This window comes from Nematostella vectensis, chromosome 1 (assembly GCF_932526225.1).
Source record: "Nematostella vectensis chromosome 1, jaNemVect1.1, whole genome shotgun sequence".
NCBI classification, from domain to species: Eukaryota; Metazoa; Cnidaria; class Anthozoa; order Actiniaria; family Edwardsiidae; genus Nematostella; species Nematostella vectensis.
In genome coordinates this window covers 8,426,932-8,453,241 of record NC_064034.1, presented here as the reverse complement: position 1 = coordinate 8,453,241, position 26,310 = coordinate 8,426,932, and the positions used below count along the sequence as shown (strand labels likewise).

At 38.3% G+C, this 26,310-nt stretch overlaps 1 protein-coding gene across 1 annotated transcript in view; it reads left to right on the top strand.

Moving 5' to 3' along the window:
- Positions 1-26,310, top strand: part of LOC5520461 — a 121,857-nt gene that overhangs the window by 20,835 nt on the left and 74,712 nt on the right. The window contains exons 34-81 of the mRNA XM_048731779.1: positions 41-160; positions 304-417; positions 570-1,118; positions 1,335-1,454; positions 1,642-1,758; positions 1,932-2,477; positions 2,735-2,848; positions 3,626-3,739; positions 3,922-4,041; positions 4,123-4,677; positions 4,773-4,886; positions 5,092-5,208; positions 5,307-5,855; positions 6,027-6,140; positions 6,271-6,393; positions 6,484-6,785; positions 7,337-7,583; positions 7,704-7,814; positions 8,389-8,934; positions 9,020-9,133; positions 9,332-9,448; positions 9,716-10,267; positions 10,577-10,690; positions 11,231-11,347; positions 11,953-12,516; positions 12,775-12,891; positions 13,195-13,311; positions 13,383-13,496; positions 14,331-14,891; positions 15,124-15,240; positions 15,316-15,450; positions 15,728-15,843; positions 15,984-16,455; positions 16,610-16,723; positions 16,800-16,913; positions 17,347-17,460; positions 17,576-18,121; positions 18,249-18,359; positions 18,959-19,087; positions 19,588-19,785; positions 20,229-20,368; positions 21,092-21,236; positions 21,376-21,447; positions 21,651-21,717; positions 21,975-22,188; positions 22,486-22,545; positions 25,756-25,876; positions 25,972-26,085. Of these exons, the coding sequence (XP_048587736.1) occupies positions 41-160; positions 304-417; positions 570-1,118; positions 1,335-1,454; positions 1,642-1,758; positions 1,932-2,477; positions 2,735-2,848; positions 3,626-3,739; positions 3,922-4,041; positions 4,123-4,677; positions 4,773-4,886; positions 5,092-5,208; positions 5,307-5,855; positions 6,027-6,140; positions 6,271-6,393; positions 6,484-6,785; positions 7,337-7,583; positions 7,704-7,814; positions 8,389-8,934; positions 9,020-9,133; positions 9,332-9,448; positions 9,716-10,267; positions 10,577-10,690; positions 11,231-11,347; positions 11,953-12,516; positions 12,775-12,891; positions 13,195-13,311; positions 13,383-13,496; positions 14,331-14,891; positions 15,124-15,240; positions 15,316-15,450; positions 15,728-15,843; positions 15,984-16,455; positions 16,610-16,723; positions 16,800-16,913; positions 17,347-17,460; positions 17,576-18,121; positions 18,249-18,359; positions 18,959-19,087; positions 19,588-19,785; positions 20,229-20,368; positions 21,092-21,236; positions 21,376-21,447; positions 21,651-21,717; positions 21,975-22,188; positions 22,486-22,545; positions 25,756-25,876; positions 25,972-26,085 (10,278 nt within the window). The remainder of the gene's footprint in view (positions 1-40; positions 161-303; positions 418-569; positions 1,119-1,334; positions 1,455-1,641; positions 1,759-1,931; positions 2,478-2,734; positions 2,849-3,625; positions 3,740-3,921; positions 4,042-4,122; positions 4,678-4,772; positions 4,887-5,091; positions 5,209-5,306; positions 5,856-6,026; positions 6,141-6,270; positions 6,394-6,483; positions 6,786-7,336; positions 7,584-7,703; positions 7,815-8,388; positions 8,935-9,019; positions 9,134-9,331; positions 9,449-9,715; positions 10,268-10,576; positions 10,691-11,230; positions 11,348-11,952; positions 12,517-12,774; positions 12,892-13,194; positions 13,312-13,382; positions 13,497-14,330; positions 14,892-15,123; positions 15,241-15,315; positions 15,451-15,727; positions 15,844-15,983; positions 16,456-16,609; positions 16,724-16,799; positions 16,914-17,346; positions 17,461-17,575; positions 18,122-18,248; positions 18,360-18,958; positions 19,088-19,587; positions 19,786-20,228; positions 20,369-21,091; positions 21,237-21,375; positions 21,448-21,650; positions 21,718-21,974; positions 22,189-22,485; positions 22,546-25,755; positions 25,877-25,971; positions 26,086-26,310) is intronic.

Genomic DNA, 26,310 nt, shown 5'->3' with positions numbered 1-26,310 from the left:
TCGTGTGTGACCCGGCCAAACTTGTTTGCTTGTATTATAGAGCCGGATCCATGCCTCTCCAAACCATGTGCGAACGGTGGAACATGCAGTCCGATTTCGTCTGGTTCGGACTATACTTGTGCCTGTGCTGCCGGATATACTGGAAAGAACTGCACAGCTGGTAAGCCACGTGACGTTTGTTGAGAGGGCGTATTTTGCGAGAGCTCACTTAGTGAGAATTGGAAACGTTCCTCTTGCCACATCTAAGTAGTTGTAAGTGGTTTTAGAAACCGACTGTTTTTCATTGATTCTGTAAATTTATAGACGTGGACGAGTGCAGCAGTTCTCCTTGTCAGAACGGCGCTAGCTGCATCAAAAAAGTTGGCCGATACTTCTGTGAATGCTCTACCGCTCATGTCGGCAAAAACTGTCACAAAAGTAAGTTCTTTTGATACTTAAAATGTTGTTCGTTTTGTTTGGGATTGGTGCTGAGTAACACTATTAAAAAGAACTATATTTATAGTGCGAGTTTTTGATAAAACAGGGTTAATGGTTGAAAGTTCTGATCATGGTCAATTTGTTTGATCTAGATTTCACTGACCCTGCACTTGACATATTGTTCCTGTTGGATGGCTCAAATGAAGTCGGAGTGGACAACTTCCCGAAATTCATTAACTTCACCAAAAAGTTCATCGAACCATTCACGATTTCGGAAAACAAGACAAACGTTGCAGCGGGTGTGTTTGCCGATGTTGGCAAGTTAGAGTTCCTGTTCACTGAGAATTACGACAAGCCATCGCTGTTGGCTGCTCTAAATGGCATCGCTTATCCCAACAAGAATGCTAGAAATCTGTCTGATGCACTGATAAAGGCTAAGGATGACGCATTCACGAAGGACCGTGATTCTGCTCCAGACATTGTGGTCATTCTGACGGACAAGATAACCGATAACGTGACGATTCCTGCCAAAGCGCTGAAGGATGATGGAGTAAGAGTGTTTGTAATTGCTATAGGCGAGGACAGAAACGATCCATTGGTGAGAGACGTAGCATCTGATCCGAAGGAAGATCACTTGTTTACTCCTTCCCTTGAAGACCTCGAACCTTCGCTCCCCGAGATCCTTGAAGGAGTCATTGCTGGTGAGAAAAGAAGTAATTTGTTTGTGTTCACTTGCAAGTTTTAGGCAACAACAATTGATTGATGTAAGGGCAGTCTTGACACATACAAGAAAACCACCTCGACTTACATTTTGTATTTCCGTCATTTGCAGACTGTCACGTTTTTGTTTCGGTTTATTTTTTATATCGTCTCATTGTCGTGTGTGACCCGGCCAAACTTGTTTGCTTGTATTATAGAGCCGGATCCATGCCTCTCCAAACCATGTGCGAACGGTGGAACATGCAGTCCAATTTCGTCTGGTTCGGACTATACTTGTGCCTGTGCTGCCGGATATACTGGAAAGAACTGCACAGCTGGTAAGCCACGTGACGTTGTTTGACTGATATGACTGTCTTGACACATATGAGAAGGACTACTCGACGTAGAATTGGTAGAATGTGTTCAAATCGAAATTATTGTTATCGAAATTCTCCCTGACTCATGGTTTATATAGAATAACTGCCTTTTTTTATTGATTTGTTGAATCGTGTTTATCCTTTTCAGATATTGATGAATGTTTAGACTCTAGAATTTGTGCAGTAGAAAGAATGTGTGTGAACACATACGGTAGCTACCAATGTGTTTGTACGATGGATAAATATGGACCTTCATGCATTTACGGTAAGCCGCTGTATTCATAGTAATGTCTATCATTGAGGACTGTTTTTCTTAAGGATTCCTTTATACTTCCCCTTTTGTAGGACCCTATGCCTATATAGACATATTTAATTTATCTGTATAGAAGGGTAAATTATGATTATTGATTATTATTTTCTTTTATTTTTGAACAACAGACTGCAAATCTGGTGTTGATCTGGTCTTCGTTGTTGACGGTTCTAGCTTTGTGACGTTACAGAATTTCCGTAAGACCTTGGAATATGCTAGATCGGTAACAAGCACTTTGAAAATATCGAGTGCCGAAACGCATGTAGGTGTTACGGTTTACGCTACCCAGGGAAAAAATGTGGTGGACTTGAACCAACATTACAACAAAACAGAGCTTTTATCCGCCATAGGAAATATCAGCTATCCTAATGGCATTGCTCGAAATCTTGGAAAGGGCTTAAACAGCACGAGAATAGCCCTTGCCCAATATGGCCGATCAACAAAACAGATAGCTATTATACTTAATGGAGGAAAGAGTACTGACGATGCCTCAGATGCAGCCTACGAATTACGAAATGAAGGTGTAGAACTTTTTGTTGTTGGACTTGGTGATGAAAACTCCGAGGCACAATTACGTGAGATAGCGTCAGTGCCAGTGATTGACCACGTCTTTATGAAGTCTTACGACCAACTTTCTGAATTTGTCAATCAAACAAAGATGGAGATATGCCAAGGTAAAACCAAATGAAATAATCATGATACAATTTTTATTCACTTTATTATTGCTTCTTAAGCATGATTTATCTTTTACCTTTTTGTTTTTTGTGCAAGCAGCATTACTGGGAATTATGATCTCTTTGCTTTTATTTTTCCGATTTTTATTTGACTTATATTCATTTAAGTCACATCCATTTTACCTGGAAGTAAATTTTGGGATTGTTTTTTTTTAATGTAATCTTTGAAATTGATTATATAAAAAATCCTATTACAGCATCAGATCACTGCTCCAGCAAACCTTGTCTGAACGGAGGATCGTGTACGTCTGCAAACAACAGCTACATCTGCACTTGTGCATTATTGCACACTGGAAGAAACTGTGAAATACGTATGTACCTTGTTATAGTTAGTTCACCTGTGGCGAGTTCAGGTATAGTGGTTATGAATTCTCGCTTGCAGATGATCTCGCTAATTACTAGCATCTACAAATGAATGTCCCCTTCGATTTGATATAAAGAAAAAATACTTAGATTAATAAGCACGTTGTCTAGTTGTGGTATTTTGTGTGTGGTATATCCTACTTTGAGTGGGTGGAAAGTTCATGTTTATTATTTTTAAACTTAAAATTACATCATGCTTGCTAAAAGACGCCATTGCCAAGACCTGTCTATTTCATTCATTATTTGTTTGTCAGTGATATTGCCCTCCTCGCCTTTTTAAACTCGCTCTTTTTCTGGCAATGGATTTAACTATTAGATTTGTGAATGGCAATGGGAATATCATATTTGAAATACAGAAAAGCGTACAGGCTTATGGCCGAATTCGTTGTTGCACGACCGCCAAGAACTTCAAATTCATTTCTCGTTTGGGAATAGCGCGTAGTCAATCATACCGCCGTGACCAATCAGTTCCCTTACTGTGTGAAGTCAAATGGTTTATGACGCGACAGTGAAAACATGAAAGCCATCGATTGCTTTAGACGGTTGATTGACTAATCAGTTCACTTACTGTGTGCGTCAAAGGGTTTATGACGGGAAGTGAAAAAATAAAAGCCATCGATTGGTTGATTTACTACGCGCTATCCCCGTACGAACAAGGACTTTGGATTCGCCGAGGTCGTGTAACAACGAATTCGGCTATAATATCAAAGTACGTTACCTTTTAGTGAAGGACGTTTGTGACCCGACTCCATGTGCAAACGGCGCTACCTGTAACATCGTATCTGGTAAAGCAATATGCACGTGTTCCTCTGGATACACAGGAGCAAATTGCTCGCAAGGTAAGCTATTCAAGTAACAGTAATATCTATTCAGAAGATTTTATGTATTTTAAGATTTTTATCATGTTGTATATAATGTCAGTTTGGAAGCGCTCCCTCTATATGTGTGGAGAAGTCATGTCCATTGGCATCCTGACAAATAAGTCTTTCAAAATTTTACTTTGTTTTATATCTTTGTCTAGACGTCGATGAGTGCAGCAGTTCGGCTGAGAGATGCCAATACGGCGGTACTTGTCAGAATCTAGATGGTGGTTACTCATGCAAATGTGTCGCGGGCTATGTCGGCAGCAGCTGTGAAATAGGTATTGTATCCTTTATGAATGTGTAATGTATCTTTTTAAGTGTGTTTTTTTTTTTAAATAAGCGCCACCTTTTCTTTATAGGTTGCAACTTCAATGAAGCGAACCTTGTATTCGTGGTGGACGGTTCGTCAAGTATAAATCGCGCAGATTCCAACAACTTCGAGCGGGTCAAGTCATTTATCAAGACCATTATAACTTACTTTAAGATTGGATCTTCTGATGCCAGTGTTGGTGTAGTGTTATATTCTACTTACGCCAACGTGCAGTTTAAACTTGGCGATTACACTAGTAAGAACCAAGTTTATGACGCGATAGACAGGATTCAGTTCCCAAGGGGATGGACTTACACTGGCGAAGCTCTCGACTTGGCAAGAACAGATATTATTGACGTAGCACCTAGAAAGAATATAGCCACTGTAGTGTTTGTGCTAACGGACGGTGAAGCTCAGGACTCAGTCGGAATACCTGCTAAGACCCTGAAAGACAATGGAGTAATCATCTTCAGTATTGGAATAGGAAAATACTTTTCAAAACCCGAACTTGATGAGATGGCTTCCTCTTCAAATCTCGTCTTCTCCGCCGATTTCGATAATCTGGACTCAATATCAGCCAGTATACGGGATCAAATATGTCTTGGTGGGTTTGGTTAAAATAAATAACGTCTTTGTTTGTGAAATCGAAAAAAATATTGATGTATTTTTTTTTAAATCTGCTGTCATTACTTTTGTCAGCTGTGGACAAGTGTTCAAGGTTCCCTTGTGAGAATGGTGGCACATGCTCTAACAGAGGTGGAGACTTTTTCTGTCAGTGCCCTCCAACATACACAGGAAAGAATTGCTCTCAGGGTAAGTGTTATAGCACAGTTGCAGTTCAACATTTTCCTCCTTGCTGGATTGAAAAGAAGGTCGTAGCTTTATCAATGAAGATTGATGTCTATTTCTACGCCCATCTTCAGCTATCCTCCGTCTCTCCTTTAATGTTAGCTTGTTGAGTAGACTTTGACTTAGCCACGCGACAAGGAGGCTAATATACTACTCATTTTATCATCAGACGTGGATGAGTGTACAACCCTATTTCCTTGTCTTCACGGGGGCTCCTGTGAAAATGTCGCAGGCTCTTACAGATGTTCTTGTACGGCTAATTACCAAGGAAGCAACTGTGAGACCGGTAAGTTCTTTTATTTAAAAATTGTATTGTAGTGTGTTTTGTTGTTTTCGTGGTTTCATCTACTTGTAGGCTATATTAATCGAATTACTTATTTGCAGCCATCGAGAAAGTGAATATAGCATTTTTGGTTGACGGATCCATACAGATGGGCTCATCCAACTTTAAGGTGGCACTTCTTCAGGCCATGTTATACAGTGGCAAATTTGTCATATCCAGGGAGCAAGCTAACGTCGCACTTGGGGTCTTTGGTCAAACTTCGAGAACGGTTTTTGATTTCAAAAAATACTTCACTGTAAAAGAAGTGCATGATGCGATGAACGCAACAGCCTATCCTGGAGACGCAGTGCTGAATACTGGCAGTGCCCTCAAGTACGCCAAGGAGAATATCTTCAAGACTGCTAGGGAAAACACACGTAACATCCTTGTGGTATTTAGTAGTAACATGTCTTCAGATTCAGTGGCAGAACCATCAGAAGCTTTAAAAAGGGATGGCGTAATTGTTTATACAGCCGGTGTCGGAGAGGCCTTCTATATTCCAGAGCTAAATCTCATAGCTTCCGATCCTGACGACAAGTTTGTGTTCTTGCTGAGGAATTACAACGACTCCGGTGTGGCTGCAAACGCGTTCCAAGACTCCGTCATAGAAGGTAAACATTTTTTTTAAAAGTTTGCTTTCATTTGATAGCCTGTTTTTATTGAGTATGTACAACGTTTGCATTGAAAAATAAACGCCCCTTAAATATATTTTATTTTCTTGTGAAATATTTCAGAAAGCAAAAATATGCATCTATCTTTGTTTTTGTTCATTTATATTTTAGCACTCAATTCATGTTACATCAACCCTTGCAAGAATGGTGGAACTTGTTCTACAAGTGCTAGCAAACTTATATGTGCATGCAAGCCCACCTTTACCGGAAGCCTTTGCGAGACTGGTAAGGGTTACATAACCGTCTGCACATGGGGGATTCTAGTTACTGAATGTATTTTAAGAATATATTGTATCTGTTTGTGGTCATATGTACCGTGATTGGTTCCAAATGGTATTGCATTTTACTATTGCAGACATAAACGAGTGCTTAAGCTCCTATGACAACAGTTGTAAATCGCCAAAAATATGCCAGAACAATTATGGTGGATATATGTGTGTGTGTCCAGAAGGATCATTTGGGGCCAATTGTGAATTCGGTGAGTATCAATTTTAAGAAGAATTCCAGTAAATGGAACACGTAGTACATCTGATTCTGTTATCCTAAAATCATCGTAATACCTTTATAGAATGCAATATCCCAATGGATGTGATATATCTCATCGACAATACTGAAGATGTGACTCAAGCGAACTTCAACAAACAGATTAGCTTTGTGAAACAGTTTATCGGCACCTCCCGGGTCTCTTACAACGTTACCCACGTTGGTGTAATCACATATGCAATGGATGCACATAAAGGTTTCGGCCTGAAGGATTACTACACACAGAGCCAGATTGAAGCGAAGATTGATAAGATTTCCTATCCAAGACAAACCAGGAGACATCTTGGCAAGGCTATTATTTTGGCTGATGAAATCTTTAGAAACGAGGTAAGCGAACTAATCTATTGTTATTTTTAAAGCATTATTATTATTATCATTATCGTTATCGTTATTGTTATTGTACTTTTAAAGGGGTTATTATTTTCACCCCTCCCTCAGAGAAAGTGGATGTGTTTCCACTACAAAGAGCAATCATCATTGTACACATGGATATCCATCTGCTAATAAATGTGATGGAAATATTTTAATTTCATATACATTGCAAAGATACAAAAGCGTTCTGTAATCTTTTATTGTTTTTAAAGCCAAATTCGTTGTTTCGCTACCGCCGGGAAGTCAAATCTATTTTCGCTTGGCAATAGCGCGTAGTCAATTATACCATCGTGTGCAGTAATTTAAGACATCGGTTTATACGTTGGATTGACTAAGCGCTATTCCAAACGAGACAAGGATTTTCAATTCGCCGAGGTCGCGCAACATCGAATTTGGCTATAATGGACTACGTATAAGGCGGCAGGTTAGACTGGCTAATTTTCCGTTTTGTATTGTTTGCAATATTAACATTACACTACGTATTGGTTCATTGTATTTAAATATAGTCGAGAAGTGGAGTACCTGGTATACTGGTCGTTCTTTCTCACGGAACTTCCCATGACGATGCAGCCGTGCCCGGGTATCTCTTGAAGGAAAGAGGGAAAAAAATCATGTCCTTTGGACTTGGCAAAGAGTACAATGAAGCGCAGCTGAAAGAGATTGCTTCCGAACCAAGAAAACAAAACCTGTACAGCATCCCATACGCAGAGTTGGAAACTTATTTGGCTGAAAAGAAGTTATCCATCTGCTTTGGTAAGTTCTAACAATTAGAAGTGATAAAGCGGCTCGTAAAAAAGAGGTACTATTAGGGGTTAATCTGTACACTTTGATTAAAAATAATATTTCCTGATTAAAATAAAAATATTTCCTTAGCGGCAACTCCGTGCTCCTCATCACCTTGCGTCAGAGGAAATTGCAGTGACACTAGCAATAGCTATACCTGCCAATGTCCAAGCGGCTTTACCGGCCAAAACTGCCAATTGGGTAAGTGAAACAAAGGCAATCAATCAAAATCACACATTCAAGATATTGGGAAAGCCTGAAAATTTATTGAACTAATATTTTCGTCTTTTGGCAGACTAAATCGTTTCACCAATATAATTGTAATTATAGATAATAGACAACTGCAGAATTAGAAGAAAATGGAAACGCTAGCAGTATATGCTATGCTTTTGAAGAACAATATCTTCAGCGATATGTACATTTGGTTCTTCGAAGTTTAAAGCAAATAAGCGAGTGCCTACGCCCAAGCTTATATTTTTTTCATATATTCCTTGAACTATATCGTGTCAGTAATCTAGTTGAAAAAATCTAGTCTGGGATTCCTTGAATTATATTTTTATCATTTGTTCGCCCTATAACTTTATTATTGTCAATCTGTTAAATATTACTAAAAAAACCTAAGCTGTGTTCCGTGGTCAGACATCGTCACATGGAGGCGCGCTCTAGTAATTCAGCATTCCAGCTGTAAGGGAGGTTGATTACCTTCCCCAATTAGTCATTTATTCTATTTATTGTTTTTACTTACATATGATTCATAATTAATTATTTGTTCTAGTTGATCGCTCTCCTATGTACGACGTTGTCATACTGTTCGACGGATCAAGCTCAGTTGGCTTAGAAAACTTCCAGCGAATGTTGCTCTTTGCTCAAAACTTCTCCAAACAGTTTTATATCTCCGAAAATAGCTCTAACATCGCCGCTGGAGTTTACTCTAGCAAAACTACCATCGAGTTCAATTTTACGCAGTATTACGACATTAACAACGTCTTGGCTGCGATAAAGAATATTGATTTCCATAACATCAGCACCGTAAATATAGGCCAAGCATTACAAGAAGCCAACAGGACGATATTTCAGCAAGACCGAGATGATGTTCCAGACGTGTTACTTCTTTTGACTAACAAGAAATCTCAAGATGATGCAAAGCCAATGGCAGATGCTTTAAATCAAGAGGGTATAAGGATTATTCTTGTTGGTCTCGGAGACGACGTCAAAGAAGACGACCTCTTACCATTGGCTAGTTCTCCTAGTAAACAAAACACTTTCATCACACCCTGGGAGGAACTCCTATTCTTGACTCCACAAGTCATAGAGCTACTAGGTAAGATTGTCTCAATGACAATTATATTTTTGTGAACTGTCGTTTGTCTTGGTTTTACTGCAAGCAGAATTTTTTTTGCATTTAGGAATGGATAGTTGTTCGGCCAAGCCTTGTAAGAACGGCGCTACTTGTGAACCAGCTGGAGCTACGTTCTCTTGCCAGTGCGCTGTTGGGTATACAGGACGATACTGCGAAAATGGTTAGTCTACGTGTCATTACTTAACATGTAGTTCTATGGATTTAATTTTTTTTACTGATAGAACTGTTTAAAACAGGGTTTCTAAGAGTTTTGATTTATAGGTCAATTTATTTTTTCCCGCTTAATACTTTCTCCATCTCAGAATCTTTCAATCATAATATTAGTTGTTATCAGGGTGTATTAATCGATTGATTGCAGATATTGATGAATGCCAACCAAGTAACCCTTGCTACAACGGTGGAACATGTGTGAACGAGGAAGGTGCTTACAGCTGCCAGTGCTCTGATGGCTTTACAGGAAAACACTGTGATCTCGGTAAGAATGATTAATATCATCCCACAGTTCTTTATTATCCTTTCCTTTTGCAAATTATGATGAATGTTTAAACTACAAAAATGCTAACCGATTTAATTTTGACGAATATATAAAATAATACGTATTTTGTTAACCCTTCAGTTATTTTAGGTGCCAGTACACCTTTAATTTTTACTTTGTATCCTAAAAAGAATGTATGTAAGCTTAGGGGAAAAAAAGGTTGTTGTTGTTGTTATTTCTTATTTATGATGGATGATCTTGTTCCAGGTTACCATATTCCTAAGTTAAACATCGTGTTCCTTTTGGATGGATCAGGCAGCATTGAAAAGGCAAATCCTGGTGGCTTTGATAAGATGAAAAACTTCATCAAATCCATCGCCACGTCCTACAATATTGGACCAGACAACACGAACATCGGCATTGTCACATTTTCAGAGTCCCCTAGACTAGACATCAGGTTTAACCAATCAACCAGCAGCTCTGATATTCAATCCGTCATTGACGCTATCAGCTATCCGAATAGCTCTACGATGACTGGTATTGCCTTAAATTTCACTCGGACCGAATTATTTGGCAAAGGAAGATCAGATGTTCGCAACGTGCTAGTGGTTTTGACTGATGGCAAGTCAAACGATGATGTGACGCAAAGTGCAAAGATGCTGCACGATGAAGGGGTGAATGTCATCACTGTTGGTGTAGGCTGTTGCTATGATCCAAAGGAGCTGAAGGTCATTGCATCGTCTGCTGATCACGTATTCAACGCGGAATTTGATGAACTTGGCAGTTTGTTTAATTCACTCCGTGTCAGGATTTGGCAAGGTAAGGAGCGGCTAAAACAATACAGTATCAACAGTTAGTTTATATTTTTTTTGTTAGCTCGTCCAAACTTGAAAATATGTTAAATGAATTTATTGTTTCCAGTTGCTTTCTAACCGTTGAAAACCCTTATTCCATATCTGGTTGCCCTTTTTTCTGGGATAATTACCTCAAGTCGTCGCTAACTCAGCAAACTCGGCAAATTCAGCCGCCATTTACCCGAGCATTTTGCTACTCACCGTCTATCACTAATAGATTATTATTATAATATGATTTATGTTGTATAACTTGCTGTAATATTTCACATTGTAGATGTTGACCACTGCTGGGCCCTGCCTTGTCTCAATGGCGGTACATGCAAAAGTTCTCTGTTTAACTACACATGTGCCTGTCCTGACAACTTCAGCGGTATTAATTGTCATTTGGGTGAGAACGAAGTTTTGTTTTTGATCCGATGTTAGTTTGTCTTGGCGAATATATTTAACAATTAAACTACGAGTTTATTGACTCTATGAGTCAATATCGTTTGAAATGGCGTGTTTTCTAGTGCGTGCGCGAGCGCATGCAACCGGTGTTTGCAGCGCGCGCAAATAAACGAAAATTGAAAACTTCAGCTTCAAAACCCTGCAGTTGAGTTACTTTGTGTCCTTTTGTAAGAAAGGAAAATACATTTACTAGAAAAGATTGTGAACCAAATTTCTCGGTTTGTCGTCTCTTTCGCTTTAAGTGGCTTTTTTTGCCGGCTTTTTCGCTACTCACTATTTATGGCTCAATAGAAAGTGAGTATGGGAACCAATCAAATTGCGGGATTCGTGATAGTATACTAAAATATATAATAATATAATAAAATTTGTTCTGACAAATGTGTTCTCTTGTGTAAAGACTGTGATGTTCGTGCTAGTATTGTTAATTTTAAAGGAAATAATATTCATATATTGTTACGTTTGTTTATTTGTTTCTCCACAGATGTCGATGAATGCAAGTCAAACAACAGCTGTAGCGCCGACCAGATGTGTGTCAACACTTATGGTGGTTATAAATGCTCCTGCAAGACCGGGTACTACGGCGAAAATTGCACTTTGGGTAAGGCACTTTTGGAAAGGTAATTTCCAAACACATAACGCGGGCTATACCGAACGTACAAAGTATTGGAGTTAAAGCACACACCTATTGCAAAACACGTCGTCAGTCTAAGATGGCAATAAATTATCACATCAATTCAATTATCAGATTGTAATTCTTGCAAATTATTCTACCTCAAATGATGTAGTTGGGCTTGGAATTCAATTAAGGTTCACTATACGAAAATGACACTGGTTAGATAGAACAAGTCTTGTATCTGTTTATAACATTCAGTCCCATTCAGTGCAGCTATTAAGCTTCCAGACCAATGTAGTGAATGAACGCATTTTTAATACAAGAAAATACACAGTAAAAGTCAAAAGCTGACACATTTTCTTATAGTCAAACCTAGATCGAATAGGTGGGTAATAGGCGTATGCCATTTAAGTTTTAGGGTCTTACTCATATAATTCATAAATAAAAGACTGAAGACCAAAATATTTTCATTGTATGCAAATATTGGTCCGAGAATGGGTCTCTTGATTTTTGAAATAATTGAATTACACACACCTCACTCGTATCCAATCCAAAGAATTGCAAGGTTTTTTGTCTTATATTTCCAACAGCTTGCTCAACGGAAGTCGACATAGGATTCCTATTTGATGGAACAAAAGATGTCGATATGTCATACAAGGGTAACTTCCAGCAGAGCCTGTCCCTGGCCACAACACTCAGCCAGCTGTTTGACATTTCTAACGCATCCGCCAGGATTGCAGTCGCTGTCTACTCCAATTACACGGACAGCTCTTTTAGCTTTGATTCTCATCTTACGCATGCGAGCCTTAGAAACGCGGTAGAGAAGATCGTGTACCCTAATGGTGACCCGAGAAATATAGGAGCAGCCCTAAACAACTCCATGTGGCAGCTGTACAACAAACCAAGATCAGGAGTGCCTCGTATCCTCATCACAACTGCGCATGATCGGTCAAGTGATGGCGTCTACGTTGCTTCTGACATGCTGCGGAACACAGGCGTTACCATATTTGGAATTGCAACTGGAGGTAGCACCGCTATAGCACAACTAAATACGATCGCAACTGACCCGGATAGTACTTACGTATTTACCAAGACGTACAGAGATTTGTCTGGAATTGCGCTTGCTGAGGAGATACGAGATTCTATTTGTAAAGGTAAAGATTTGTTTATTTACGAACGAGGTGATGTAGCAAAATAACTATTTGGTCAACGCTTTAAAGATACCTTACAGTATGTTCCACCACTTCAAGTTCCGTAACTTTGATGAATTTATTGTCACTCAGTTATTATATTTTAATTCAAATTTAAATTCCTTATGTGACACCAGCACGAGGTGGACAGGTAACAGTTATTGAATTATCAATAAAAGCCAAAATGTAGCTCAACTGTTTATTTGTTTCTAAATTTTCCAGCTATTGTGAAATGTGCTACCATGCCTTGTTCGAATGGCGGTACTTGCAGTGACTTGCCAGGCGGTGGGATTACTTGCACATGCAGCCCTGCATACACAGGGCCCAGATGTGAGATTGGTGAGTAGCATTCTCGAATGTTTATTCTTACACTTATTGATCACAGCGAAATCCCCACTTTAAATCGCCGGCAAACAAAATCACTTTAGACTCTCTACTCCTATCGTCTCCATCAAACACAACTGATGCCGGAGATGTCATCATCAATGGCGTTGAGATTATGACAATTATCATCATCATCTTGAAGGATGGTAATAGCCAACAACAAGGGGAAAATTATTGAGTATCAAGTCATCATCCAAACAAATAAGAAATATTTATTTATTTATTTAAATGTCTGCTTTTAAATCATTTTTACTTCAGCTAATGCGCCGTGTGTTGGAGTCCCCTGCAAGAATGGTGGGATATGCACTGAGAATGGCGACCTTTACAACTGTGATTGTGCAAGCACTGGATTTACTGGACCTACATGCCAAGAACGTAAGGCGATCATTGTATGACCTAGAAGCTTTTTACCAGACTTTTACTAATATAGTTTTTTTTTATTTCAGCGCTCTCCACGTGTGACAGCTCGCCTTGCTTGAATGGAGGGTTCTGTAGTAATACCGAAATTGGATTCAGTTGCGTCTGCCCTGTTGGATTTGCTGGGAAAACGTGTGGAAAATGTGGGTGTTGTTTCTAATTTTTTTTGACATGCCAAAAAAATCCCATCACTATTATGATTGACTACATCGGAAGCCATGTTTCCAACTCTTCCATAATCGTGCTTAACCCCGCCTCCCTCTTCCTCCTGTGTTAAACTTTTAGAAGGGGTGTATTGTTGCAAGCCCATGTTTCCAACTCTTCCATAATCGTGCTTAACCCCGCCTCCCTCTTCCTCCTGTGTTAAACTTTTAGGGTGGGTATTAATGGGGTGTATTGTTGCAAGCCCACGAAATCACCGCTATCAATCTCCTGATCCTAACGATGTTACAGTAGTGTTACAATAGTATTACAAAAGCTCGTTCCTCCTTTCTCAAAATCATAATGACGAATGACCAAAGACCCTTGGAATCGGCAGGCAGAAACACACACGTAAATATTTCAATGGGACATACATGCACCTTAAGTGCCAAAATCTCGAGACATGAAAAAGCAAAAAAAAAAAAAAAACGCTTATAAAAAAAATGAATGGACAGAGAAAACATTTCACTAGCTTATTTATTTGTAGAAACTATGAAGCTGAGTTCTATGCATTCAAATAAGAGAAACGATATTTTAGGACGCAGAGTAGATATGACTGAAATAATCAATGGTGAGATTTTTTTAGAATTCAAGGTAAAATGTGATTAGCGTATGACTACCTTCTAAGCAATAGCGATATTTTATTATAGCGATAAGTTTTAAAAATAAAGCGATCATCATATATTAACAGAGTTGTTAGATTTTTGTGTGATAGCGCTTATTCACATCTTGAAATCTTTATGGCAATATCTTTAATTCATTTTGTTTCTTTGCAGCATGTTCGTTTCAGAAACTCGATTTGGCGTTTGTGATAGATGCCTCCAGTAGTATTGAACACGCAGCGAGCGGAAACTTCCAGAAAGTTCGAGATTATATCATGGCTGTAGTTTCATTGTTCAACGTCTCTCAAGAGATGACACATGTTGGTATTGTGGTTTACTCTTCCTTTACCAAGACCGTGTTCTCTTTGGATTCATATTATGACAAAGGCGACGTCCTTAAAGAGATTGACCGGATTCCTTACCTGCGTGGTTGGACATACACAGGAGAAGCACTTAACCAGGCAAGGGCAGACCTCTTCGCTAAGAGCAAACGGAGCAACGTCGCAAAGGCCCTTATTATGATTACCGATGGATACTCTAATGACGCAGTCGATGTTCCTTCCAAGAAGTTGCGTGACATAGGCGTGACTGTGTTAAGCGTTGGCGTAGGAAAGCATGTCTCCATCAAACAGCTTAATACCATTGCCACCGATCCTGACTCCGAGAATGTGTTCTCTGTCGATTTCAACACTCTTCCAACGATCATAAACACCATGAAAGACAAGATTTGTGTCGGTACGTTGCCAGAAAGCAAACTATTATGTGGTTAAAAAACTCTGGATCCCACTTGAGGGCAAATCTTTAATTCCAGTCTATTTTTACACGACGTTCAGGTTTATGTTGCGATAAATCAGTTCATAAAAAAATGGCAATCAATGATATTATATAATGATGCCTGATGACCGTCGTTTTATATCTATAGTCTATTATGGCTCAGATGATAGCGTTTTATTGCTATGTTTTTCAGCATTTGATGCATGCTACGACATGCCTTGTCAGAACGGAGGAACCTGTACAAGTACCTTGTATAGAACTTACACTTGTTCATGTAGGGAAGGTTTTGCTGGAAAACACTGTGAGATTGGTAGGTATACCGATATACGACCTTGAATCTATTTGTCGCAGTACTTACAATATTACTAAATTCTTTTTTCAACAGTACTCAATCTTTGCAACAATCTGCCAAGTCCTTGTGGCGTGGGCACGAACAAGGACTGCATTCCTTTCCCTGGGACGTTCAAATGTGTCTGTAAATATGGTTTCTATGAGCTACCAAGCAAGGAATGTGCGCCTGGTATGACGCTACTTTTGATGGTGTAACAAACTCGTAAATGTTACATGATCGATTGGCTGTTCAAATATGACCCTGTATCTCAGAATTAGCTATGCCGCATGGTCATGGTACAAGATTGACTACAATCCCAGTTAAATGCAAATAGTTGTAGTCTGATCAATTACTATATGCTGACTAATGATTATATTGGTCGTATCAATATATAGCAATATATAGCAACCAAGACAAGTTTTGGTTTAATTATTTACATTATAACCCAGTTTTCGATTTGTTTCAGTTCCTGGCGCATTTGCTAGCAGACGATTAAATCTTGGAATGCTCATGGTATCCTCTGATGGCGTCCAGCTAGCTGGATTCTTAAGAGAAAAATATTTTGTTATTGGCATCTCAAAGGTATTTTTTGAATATGCATTACATTTAGTTCCATTATTCATTTCACCCCATGCTTATTAAATAAGTGCCTAAATAATCTAGTGACAGGTAATTTGTCAAAAACATGTTAAAGTGATAAATGGTTCGCTTTCTGTTTAAAGTCTTTCGAGATATCCGCCAACAAAACCCGCATTGGCGTTGCAAGCTACTCGTCAAGTGCAAACATTCACTTCAATTTCAATACCTACAACACTGGGTATGATGTTGAGAATGCCATCAATGCTATATCCTTCTCTGGCGGAGCAAAACGCAATCTCGCTAGGGGACTAGACGCGACTTTTGAAGGACTTTTCAACTTCACGGACATCCAGCCAAGTGATATCAATGCACTAATTGTGTTAACGGATGGACGAGCTACTGATGAGATCGATATGGCTGCTCAGAGACTTGTCAACGAAAAGAATGTCACTATTATTGCGGTTGGAGCTGGTTCACATGTTCGTCTTGCAGAGCTGCGCCGACTAGCGGGTCTAGCTAGTGAAAGTCCACTGATCACACGAAGAATAATACAAGCTGACAGCATGGAAGAACTTATTAATTTCATACCTACAATAAAGGAGTCTGTTCTTTCAAGTAAGTTAATTTTGTTTACTACATAACTTATTGTTATGCATTTTCTTATTGTTAGTTACATATTTTCCTATATTTGATTATTTATTGTTCCTTATTTAATTCCCTATATTTGATAATAAGGAAGGTTCTCTATAATATTTTTTTATCATTATAGTCGCTGACCCTTGCTTGTTGAGTTTGTGCAAGAATGGATCAAAATGTACGTTATCGGGCTCTGGATTCCGATGTGAATGTGCTTCTGGATACAACGGTTTGCTGTGTCAAAATGGTAAGTTGATGTGCCGAGCCTTGTATTTCTCTCTGTCCGGATTTATTTTTAAATTATAATATATTATGATTTTTAGCGATCACTGTCTGCAACCCAAATCCCTGTCAGAATGGCGGCAGTTGCTCTATCAGGAATGGTGGATACACATGTGCTTGTCCAACGGGATATAAAGGGATCACATGTCAGCTGGGTCAGTAACAAACATCAGTAACAAACAACTTACCGTAGTAAAAAAAAAACCTCTTACAATTGTGAAATCATAGCAGTTTTGGTTTTCGTTCGCCTGACTCTAAAACTTCTTTTTAAACTGTTGTTTATTTTTTTCTTAATCGTAGAAAGTTTAGAAGAAATACAGTAAACACCAGCGTATGATAACCTAAAAAAATGAATATCAGCCTGTATAGGTTTTTATAAATCGGAGTATCTTTTGAAAAATCAGGCTGTTACACCAGGCAATAACAGTCACTAGTCAAAATGCTTGCTGTATTGCTGAATGTGTATTGCTGAAAGGTATATTTTATTTCTTGCTATCAACTATAAATCTTACCTGAAGAGGTGATGTTTGTCCTCTTTTTCCTATTCATAAAGTAGGCTATCGTTAGTAACGCTTTCATTTCTCACAGATGTCGACGAGTGTGCAGTAAACCCTTGCTTCAACAATGTTACGTGTACAAACAAGATAGGATCACACTCCTGCAGTTGTCCTATTACCAGAGGCGGCAGGAATTGCCAGAACCGTAAGTAGAGGCCTGCTTGGCGGGTGGGAGGGGTGAGGATTTGATTTGCGAAAAGCAGATAAGTGACAGAAAAAAACGCCTCTTTGGTAATCTATTTTCTTTTTGTGTTATACAGTATGTAGACAATACTTTGACCTCTCCTTCCTTGTCGATGGCTCTTCAAGCATCAACTCTACCAACTTCCAGCGGGCTCTTGACTTTATACCTTTACTTGCGAAACAATTCAGCATCTCAAATAACACTGTCAACCTCGGAGTAGTCACTTATTCTGTCAGCCAGCAAGAAATCATCGCGCTTCCTTATTATAACAATGTTTCGGATGTAGAAAAGCTTGTATCTAACGTGTCATATCTTGGTGAGAATACACTTACCGGCGCAGCTCTGAACTACTTGCGCTGGGAGCATTTGCCGCAGGGCCGACAAGATGCTCGTGACATAGTCGTCGTGATTACGGATGGTGTGTCCCAGGATTTCGTTACTACTCCAGCTCGCAGACTTCAGGAAAACGGCACGGCTGTTATAGTGATCGCTGTAGGAGAAACTTATGACAGTGATGAACTAAAAGCCATGGCGACTGATCCTGACGATGCTCACGTCTTAACTGTCAATGTCAAAGATATGTCGAGCATCGTCGATAAACTACGAGATCAAATCTGCATAGGTAGGGTAAAATTTATTGTTTTTGTATGTTTTGGTGCTTTTTAATACGAAAAAAAGACGAAATGACTTGCCTATAAAAAAAACTATTGGCTGTATTTTAATTTCTTATATCATTATTTTGTATTCAGCATCCCATCCTTGTGCTCTGAGTCCATGTAAGAACGGCGGTTTCTGCTTGGGTGATTTAAGTGGCTACACGTGCACGTGCGCATTCGGATGGACGGGTGTCAACTGTGAGAGTAAGTACAAAGGCTGGGAATACAGGCTCACAAATTGTGTAATGCCTGGTGCACATTAGTAACATAACGACATGGGCGCACGCACTCTGTTTAGCCCGACATAACGACATGGACATAATGACATAAAAGAAAAAACATGTTTTATCTTATTTCGTTATGTCCATGTCGTTATGTCAGGCTTATGTCAAAATGTCAAACCATTCACACTTGAACATACGAAGATAAGAGTGCACGCGCCCATGTCGTTATGTCACTAGTGTGCACCAGGCATGAGTTGAAACGTATGACAGACAAAACTTTCTTTTGTGCTGTAGACAAACTCATTTAACAGATCATCGAGGCAAATTCAAATTCGTATTATCACCACCGTTAATTTTATTTTTAAAAGCTGTCACTGAAACTTTGTATTCTCAACAGTAAACAACAAAAGAAAAAGAAAAAAAGCGCGCGCTCTGATTAAATGACAAAAACTGAAAATTTACGTTTTGCTGATAATTCTGGATAATTTTCAAATTATTACTGGGGTTAGCTTAGTAGATTTTCAAAAATTGTGATACACCAGTGCTCATGCCCCTAAATTGTCCTCATTATTCCAACAGTCCGTGATTTCTGTGCACTCGCTTCCGTCAATGGCCCCGCGTGCTTCAATGGCGGCGTCTGCACTAACACGCCTACCTCGTACACTTGCACGTGCGCTAGAGGATTCCATGGACGGCGATGCGAAGGAGGTGATATTTTTATCCGATAAGTTCTAAAAAGGAATACCATTAATAACATAATCATACAAAGAAAGTAAGAAAGAAGTGCAATGCCATTCATAACAAAGTTTGTTTAAAAAAAGCCGATAACGGTATTATTTACGGTAGCTTCGAATATGGCGAGACATTATTTTTATTTATTGACTCTCCGAGGCTGCATAATATCAAGTTTGTTACAGACTGTTAGAGTGGTCTGCTTGAGAAGATAAACAATGCAGCAATTATCTCTAGGAAAACGAGGATATCATGAGTTACGTGCCATTTACAAAACCTCTTGAAGATCAGCTTTATAGGAAATAAACAAATGAAAATTGAAGTGGTTTACGATTGACAAAAGCATCGGGGTTTTTTTCTCTTAGGAAACCATGATGATTAGAAATGTTATTGTAACCTGCCATATAACTGTAAATTCAGAGCAATTCAGCAAATTGCAGCAATTCCTCATGTTTTCATAATATATTTTGTTTCAGGTTGTGGTTTCCGCGAGCTTGGGATACGCGTTCCTAATGAGTATCGCGTGCCGGATATACACATGTCATCCTCCTCACACAGGGACAGGAACCATGCTGCCTTCCGAGCTAGGATAGGGATGCAGGAGGTCGGACGCTGGAAGTCGGCCTGGTGTGCCAAGAGTGACGATAATAACACCTATATACAGATCTTCTTCGGTACATTAATTACAACTTTTACCATTTAAAGCCGCATTGTCATCAGTTTACTTCCGGAGGTCCGTCGGAAACCTCAACCGTTAAAGGACAAAAAAATCATCCGCTCTAAATTATCAATCACATCCTCAAAGAATCTTCCAATATTTTGAAATATTTTTCGCGTTTTCCGTTAAAAATCATCGGATATTGTCACGTGATCGACCGGAAGTAAACTGGTGACAATGCGGCTTTAAGCATTTGCAGAAAATTTATAAACTGTTTTGCATTTATTTACCTAGAGATCCAACTTGTGTGCCGAATCTTTTATGAGTGCCTAAAAAAAAATCAAAACAAGAATAAAATGCATTAGTAGCGTGCTATAAAATATTACTGTCTTGGTATCATAGAACAAAAATGAATGTGTTTCATGGTTGTGGTTGCTAACGTCTCTTTTGTCATTCCAGACATGCTGACTAACGTCTCCCAGGTGGAAATGGAAGGACATATCGATAATGGAAAACCAGTTGGGGTTCATAAGTTCTTTATCTCAGTCAGCAACGACTCCAAGACCTGGCAGGACTATAAAGATGGTCAAAGGTTTGAGGTAAGTCACTCGCTATCAAAGTTATCATTGATATCAATAGCGTCCGTGCATATGGCAAATAGCGGTTCTAAGACCCAAAGGTGCTTTTAGGCATTTTTATTTATAAAAATGAAATGAAAAAGACTTTTATCAATGATCGGAACTATGGGTAATTAAATATATTGAGATCCAATGTTCCTCTCGGTCGTAGAGCTGCCATTTATTGCCAGCTATTCACCGTTTGCCTGCTAGCTCTTATTCTTACTTACCGTTTGCCTGCTGGCTCTTATTCGGGCTTATCTGCCTTTTTCGAGTATCGACCAACTGACCGCGTTATGACCTAAACAAAGTGTGAGCTGTCAAAAATCTAACCAATGACGCTCTGCGAAAGTAAACAAGATTATGGCAGGTTTTCTGGTGTGAGCTAGGAATAAGACCACAATAAACCGAGTTTTACAATACTTGAATTCCGCTATGTCGACGACAATTTCGGAGGCTTGCCGTGAAAATTTCAAGAGGGGTCTTTACCGCCGGCGCTGATTTTTTCGCCCAAGCACACCTCGGTCACCTGCGCGCGTAACAGGATTCCCAAACAAAGCATTTTCGAAAAATTCCCGAATGAGAACAGGCTTCCTGCTGCAGGCTGCCTTATGAACAAAATACAACCAGGCTACCCCCTCCCCTAAGAACTTGCCAAGACAGCAGTTACGTTTCTGGTGATGATCGCTTGTTTTTGATTTACAGTTTGACATGGGTGATACCTTCACTGCTAATCGCTCCATTCCTTACGGTTTGCTTGGATTTTACTTCCGGTTCTATGTGACTGAGTGGAATACCACAAAAAACGGATCAAGATGCATGCGAATGGCACTCTACGGTTGCAGCTATAGTAAGTATCAAGCAGACGTAACTGGATGGTGACGATAATATAATAGTCCAATCATAATAATTTGAAATCTATTGATTATTTCATTTTTTTCTGCTTTTCAATGCTTTTGTGGTAAGCTAATTACCTTTGTCTTTTAAAGATGTATCGATTGGAGGTGGACAAGAAAAAACAGTTTTTTTTACACCTGCATCGCTTGACCCAAGAGTGGCAGGTATAGACTACATCCTTGCTATGGAATTTTGGGGGGTTGGAAAATTCCAAGTAACCACATCCACAATTCTTGTTCCATCTATTTCGTTTTACAAAGCAATCCACGGGGGTGGATTGGGTAACTACTGACTCTTTGGTACACTCCATGTTTGTTTTGTTTTTTAATCTGCTTGTTAAGCTAATCATGTTATTTTTCTACCATAGGCTTGATGATAGCAACATTTATAGCATGCCTGATCATATCTATAGTCTTTTTACTTGTGCCCAACCAGTAAGTAAACTATTATATGCTTGACATTTTTGTACTCTTAAAACTAGAGCTGAAACAAACATTTCCCTGTCTTGTTTTTCTAAACATAAAATAGGTTTGTGCTTTTCTCTTCCACTTTATTGCTCGCTTTGTTTTTTTTTATTTGATTATGTTTTCTTTTAGCTTTCATATTATTTCAAACTTTACGCTGTGCATAAAATAGCAAATATATATAAAATATTCAATAAACAGGAGTAACTGGCTAAATTTTTCAACAGGTCGTATGCTCAACCGTTAACGCGCGCCGACGGAAACCTGAAGTACATTCATGAACATTCGCAATACCAATACGAAATAACGCCGTTCTCCCCGCCGCCCGCTTACGAACAACAAACGGTGATCATGTCACTTGGACCTGAGCACATCCATCAAAACCTTGAAGCAGACACCTTTGGAACTGAAAACCCGGAATTGTTCAAAGAAGAATATAAGGTGGGAAACGCCAATACGCATTATGATCACTTTTTGGTTTATTCTTTCACCCATGTTTTGTTTGTTTGTATGCTTGTTTTTGTTTGTTTGTTTGCTTGCTTTTTGCTTTTATGTTTCTTTTTGTTTCTTTGTTTGTATGTATGTGTATTTGTTTGTTTGTTTGCTTATATGTATGTTTGTGTTTTGTTTTAGCTCCCTTGAGTTGTAGTACCGTCTTCATATCAAACACGACAAAGAACAATGTGTGTTTAATTTATTTAGGAATATGTTTAAAAAAAATTTGTGTTTTTTTTTTAGATCTTTGCGTTTAACAGGGAAATGCATCCGAAAGGGTCGAAAAGCTTTGATACTCATTTGTAGAAGAATGAAAAGCATCGTTAAAAGACGCATCAGCCGAAAAACATTCCAAATAGTCATTATTATACGGTTCATTATCATGGAAGAAAGTTCTGCACATTGCATAACCATATGACGTAGACAAAATAAAATGCTAACAATGTTAATTACCTCCTGCCTTTGTCTCATAATTAAGATAAATGTTTTATGGAAAAATAAGGTTAATAGTTATATTATGTCATATAATTTAGACTGATTCAACGAAATGTAATAAATACGAGATCCCTTCATTGTTAGGTGTGTGTTGTTGTGATTGTTTGATTCCCTTGTTTTGTTTGTTTTGTTTTGTTTAACACGAAAATGTCCTCGCTAGATTACTCCCCAATTAACAACATAGAAAAACAAGATGTGATAATTATACATTCTAGAATAGTTGAATTTTGAAACGTTTCGTGTTAGTAGCCAAAACAAAACAAGCCCAAAGGCCGTTGCCCAAAGGCTAGACTGATAAGCACTCGTATGCTTTCAGATTTATGACTGTTTATCAAATGCGATATAGAGATTAGCACATTCATTATCTCTTTACAAAAACAAGCTAAGTGCACCTCCCATGCATGAATGCATTCGAAGGCCGTGACGTTACTATTGAAGAAATGGTTCATTAAGAACTAGACTAAAACTGCCAAAAAATGCAATGCTAAGGGTAGAACAAAGAAGAGGCTAGTGTTTGTTTTTCGAGCAAACTGAATCACCTAAACCTGTTGATACTATGGAATCGCTCAAAACAGTCAATATCGCTTAATTCTTACTCTTGAAATATCTAATATGATTTTATTATGTCCCTCAATTGTTTATTTATTCTATAATTAGGAGAAAAATGGAGTAAAAGTGCTGTTTTGTGTTACATCAGCATCGACCGGTATGAGTTCGTAACGACAACTAGACAAAGGATATGTGAGTGATCTACTTGCAGCATCTCCCAACAGGTGTACACATTACACCAGTGTTGCTAGCTGTTTTAGCTGTTTTCTCGTGGACCTATGTTATAGCACGTACTCATCAGTGTATATCAAGATATTACAAGTACAAATTTGGTACTACTAGCTTCGTGACAACTGTCCCTTTATTATAGCTCTCAATAAAAATGTTCCCTGTTTTTATTTGATTCAAATTTTTACTGTTTATGAAAAATAGAAGTTATTTTAAACAGTTCTTGCATGAACGATTTCGAACTATGAATATTTTATAAAATGATAGCTTTTTTTGATTGGATGATCGGCGATTAACGCACGGTGTGAGCTAGAATCATCTGAGCTATTTGATCTCAAGTGGGCCAATATTGGTCGTGAAGCCGTTTCACGATATGAAGAAGTGGCTATACAAAGGAACTTGCTAGTTAACTTTGTCTTCAGAGCAAGATGAAACCCAGGGAGGTTTTGTCTATTTGTTTTGGATTGCTGATACTTCTATATGGGATTAAAGGTAAGACTTCCTAGCTTGGCCAATATTTACCGCCAATATTCAAGTATTCCTATTAAGGTATCATAACGACTTTTATAGACCGAACAGGTTATGGTTTTATCAAAGTGGTCAGTAAAAATTAATAAAGTACCTTATACACTCATTATTACTTATCATAAAGTAACTTATAATCTTAAGTATGTGTAAATGTTGAGGCAAAAATCACAAAAGTGATTAAAAAAAAGCAGAATAGCTTTGAATCAACCTATATACACACAAACCCTGAAAGAATGAGTTGCTATAGAATAAGCAGTGTGAAAATCTCAATTCTAATTGAAAAGAAGACTCCTGGTGTGAATATTGCATTTTTTTTGTTCTTTCAATCATGATAACTCTTACAAGTGCGTTGTATATAAGGGGAGCCTTAAAATGGATCGAGACACGTGTACGCAAAAGTGTTAACTTGATGGGTAAACGTAGCTAAACTAATCGAGTTTTCGTGACGCCATTATGCAATTGCATGATGTCACAGAATTTTGTATAAAGTCACAGAATGCTTATTAATGTTATAATCAAGAGGACCATACAGCAAAATAAAAGGACACAATTTCTTGTACTAAAACTTTAAAAGATTTAAAAAATCGACTAATCAAGTTGATCAAAATGTCCAGAAAAACTGAACTTTGCACCAAAAATTATGATTTGGGGTGAATGAAAATGTTTTTAAACCCAGTAAAAGTAAGCTGTTTGATCTATTATTTCTATGTTTTTTTTATTTTATTTTTATTCTAAGGAATGTGCCGTGCATATTTTTAAAATATCATTATACTAATTTTATTTTAAAAATAATAGTTATAACATATTGTCAAAATAAATATCGTAAGTATCGTGTCGTAAGGTTTGCTCGATTTGCTTCGTTGAAGCCTTTTTATTATATTGATCGTCTGGGAATTGTGGTTGTTGCTTGAAACAGGCTTTAAGGGGTTTGTCACAAATATTTAAACGCCAAAACAAAGAACACATTTTAATTAACGAGAGCTAAACCTTTGATTTCACAATAACATTTCTAATAATTAGCGGTAAATTAGTATCGCAACAAGACAGTCCTTCCCCAAAATTTCTTGATATGATATTGATTGGGTACATCGCTTAATCCTGCGCCATATTCTAGAGTGTGCCATTAGCTAGTGTTCGCTTGATTTTTATTCTAGTAACAAATGGAAGCGACAAAAGTCAGCTTACTAAATGACCATAGTCGGAAGCCATCAGAAAGTTTTATAGAATATAGGGAACCCATGTAATTTATTCATATGTTATCTATTTTCCGTGATTTAACACGATCGTTGTTCTTCACTGTTCTAAGCCTGTGACTTTGTATAGGTTTCAGTAGCGGATCTAGGTGGAGGATTTAGCGGTTTGAACCCCCCTTCCCTTTGGGCTGCCTGTAAGCAATATGTAACAAACAAATACCCATTACTCTATTTAAAAGATAACAGGGGTCAATGAGTAAATTTATTTTTATCTAACAAATGAATTGATGTACTCTACTCTGACACATCGAAAAGAGCGACGAAAAGCACGTTTATTGCTTAGGGCTGGGAAGAAGAAAAAATCAAAAAAGATTACAGAGTAGTTTCAGTTGAACTTCGTTAGACCCTTTGCAAACGGTCGTACTAAGACAAACATTGGGCGTGATAGTAAAATGATTTCCGTATTTTGAGTTGATTCCAGAGATCCAAAGCTCTGTCCGAGAGTCAGGTAGCAAAATAAAATGAGCCAAAATTTACGGAGGATTTTCGAATTTTTGTTTCGAATAACATAAAGGTTTCTTTTTTGTCTTCAGCGCAATCGAGCTGCCCACTTGGTTACCAAGGATACAGTTGCGGCGAAGGTAAGTATTTGTTTGGTGTACTAATTTAAACTGGAACTCGTCTGTAACAGTCTGATGGACTAAAAAACGGCTTGATTACTTTTTCACCTTTTCAGATGTTGACGAGTGTTATCATATGTTATGCAAGAATGACGCACTTTGCATCAATACTCTCGGCTCGTTCAAGTGCGATTGCAAAGAGGGGTATACGGGCCTTACCTGCGAAATACGTAAGATAATTGGCACTATGGTCATATAAATCATAGACAGTTGGGCATTTTGATAGATAATAGATAGATGTGTTTATTGAAAACCTTTGGCAGTTCATTTACAACAAACTGAATAAGAGGCATCAGTAAAAAACACTTATTACTAACAAGTTACACGTTACATATATAAATTCATAAATTAGAAGTACAAAAATCGCTTAGTCATAGTCTTAGTTTGGGGGGAGG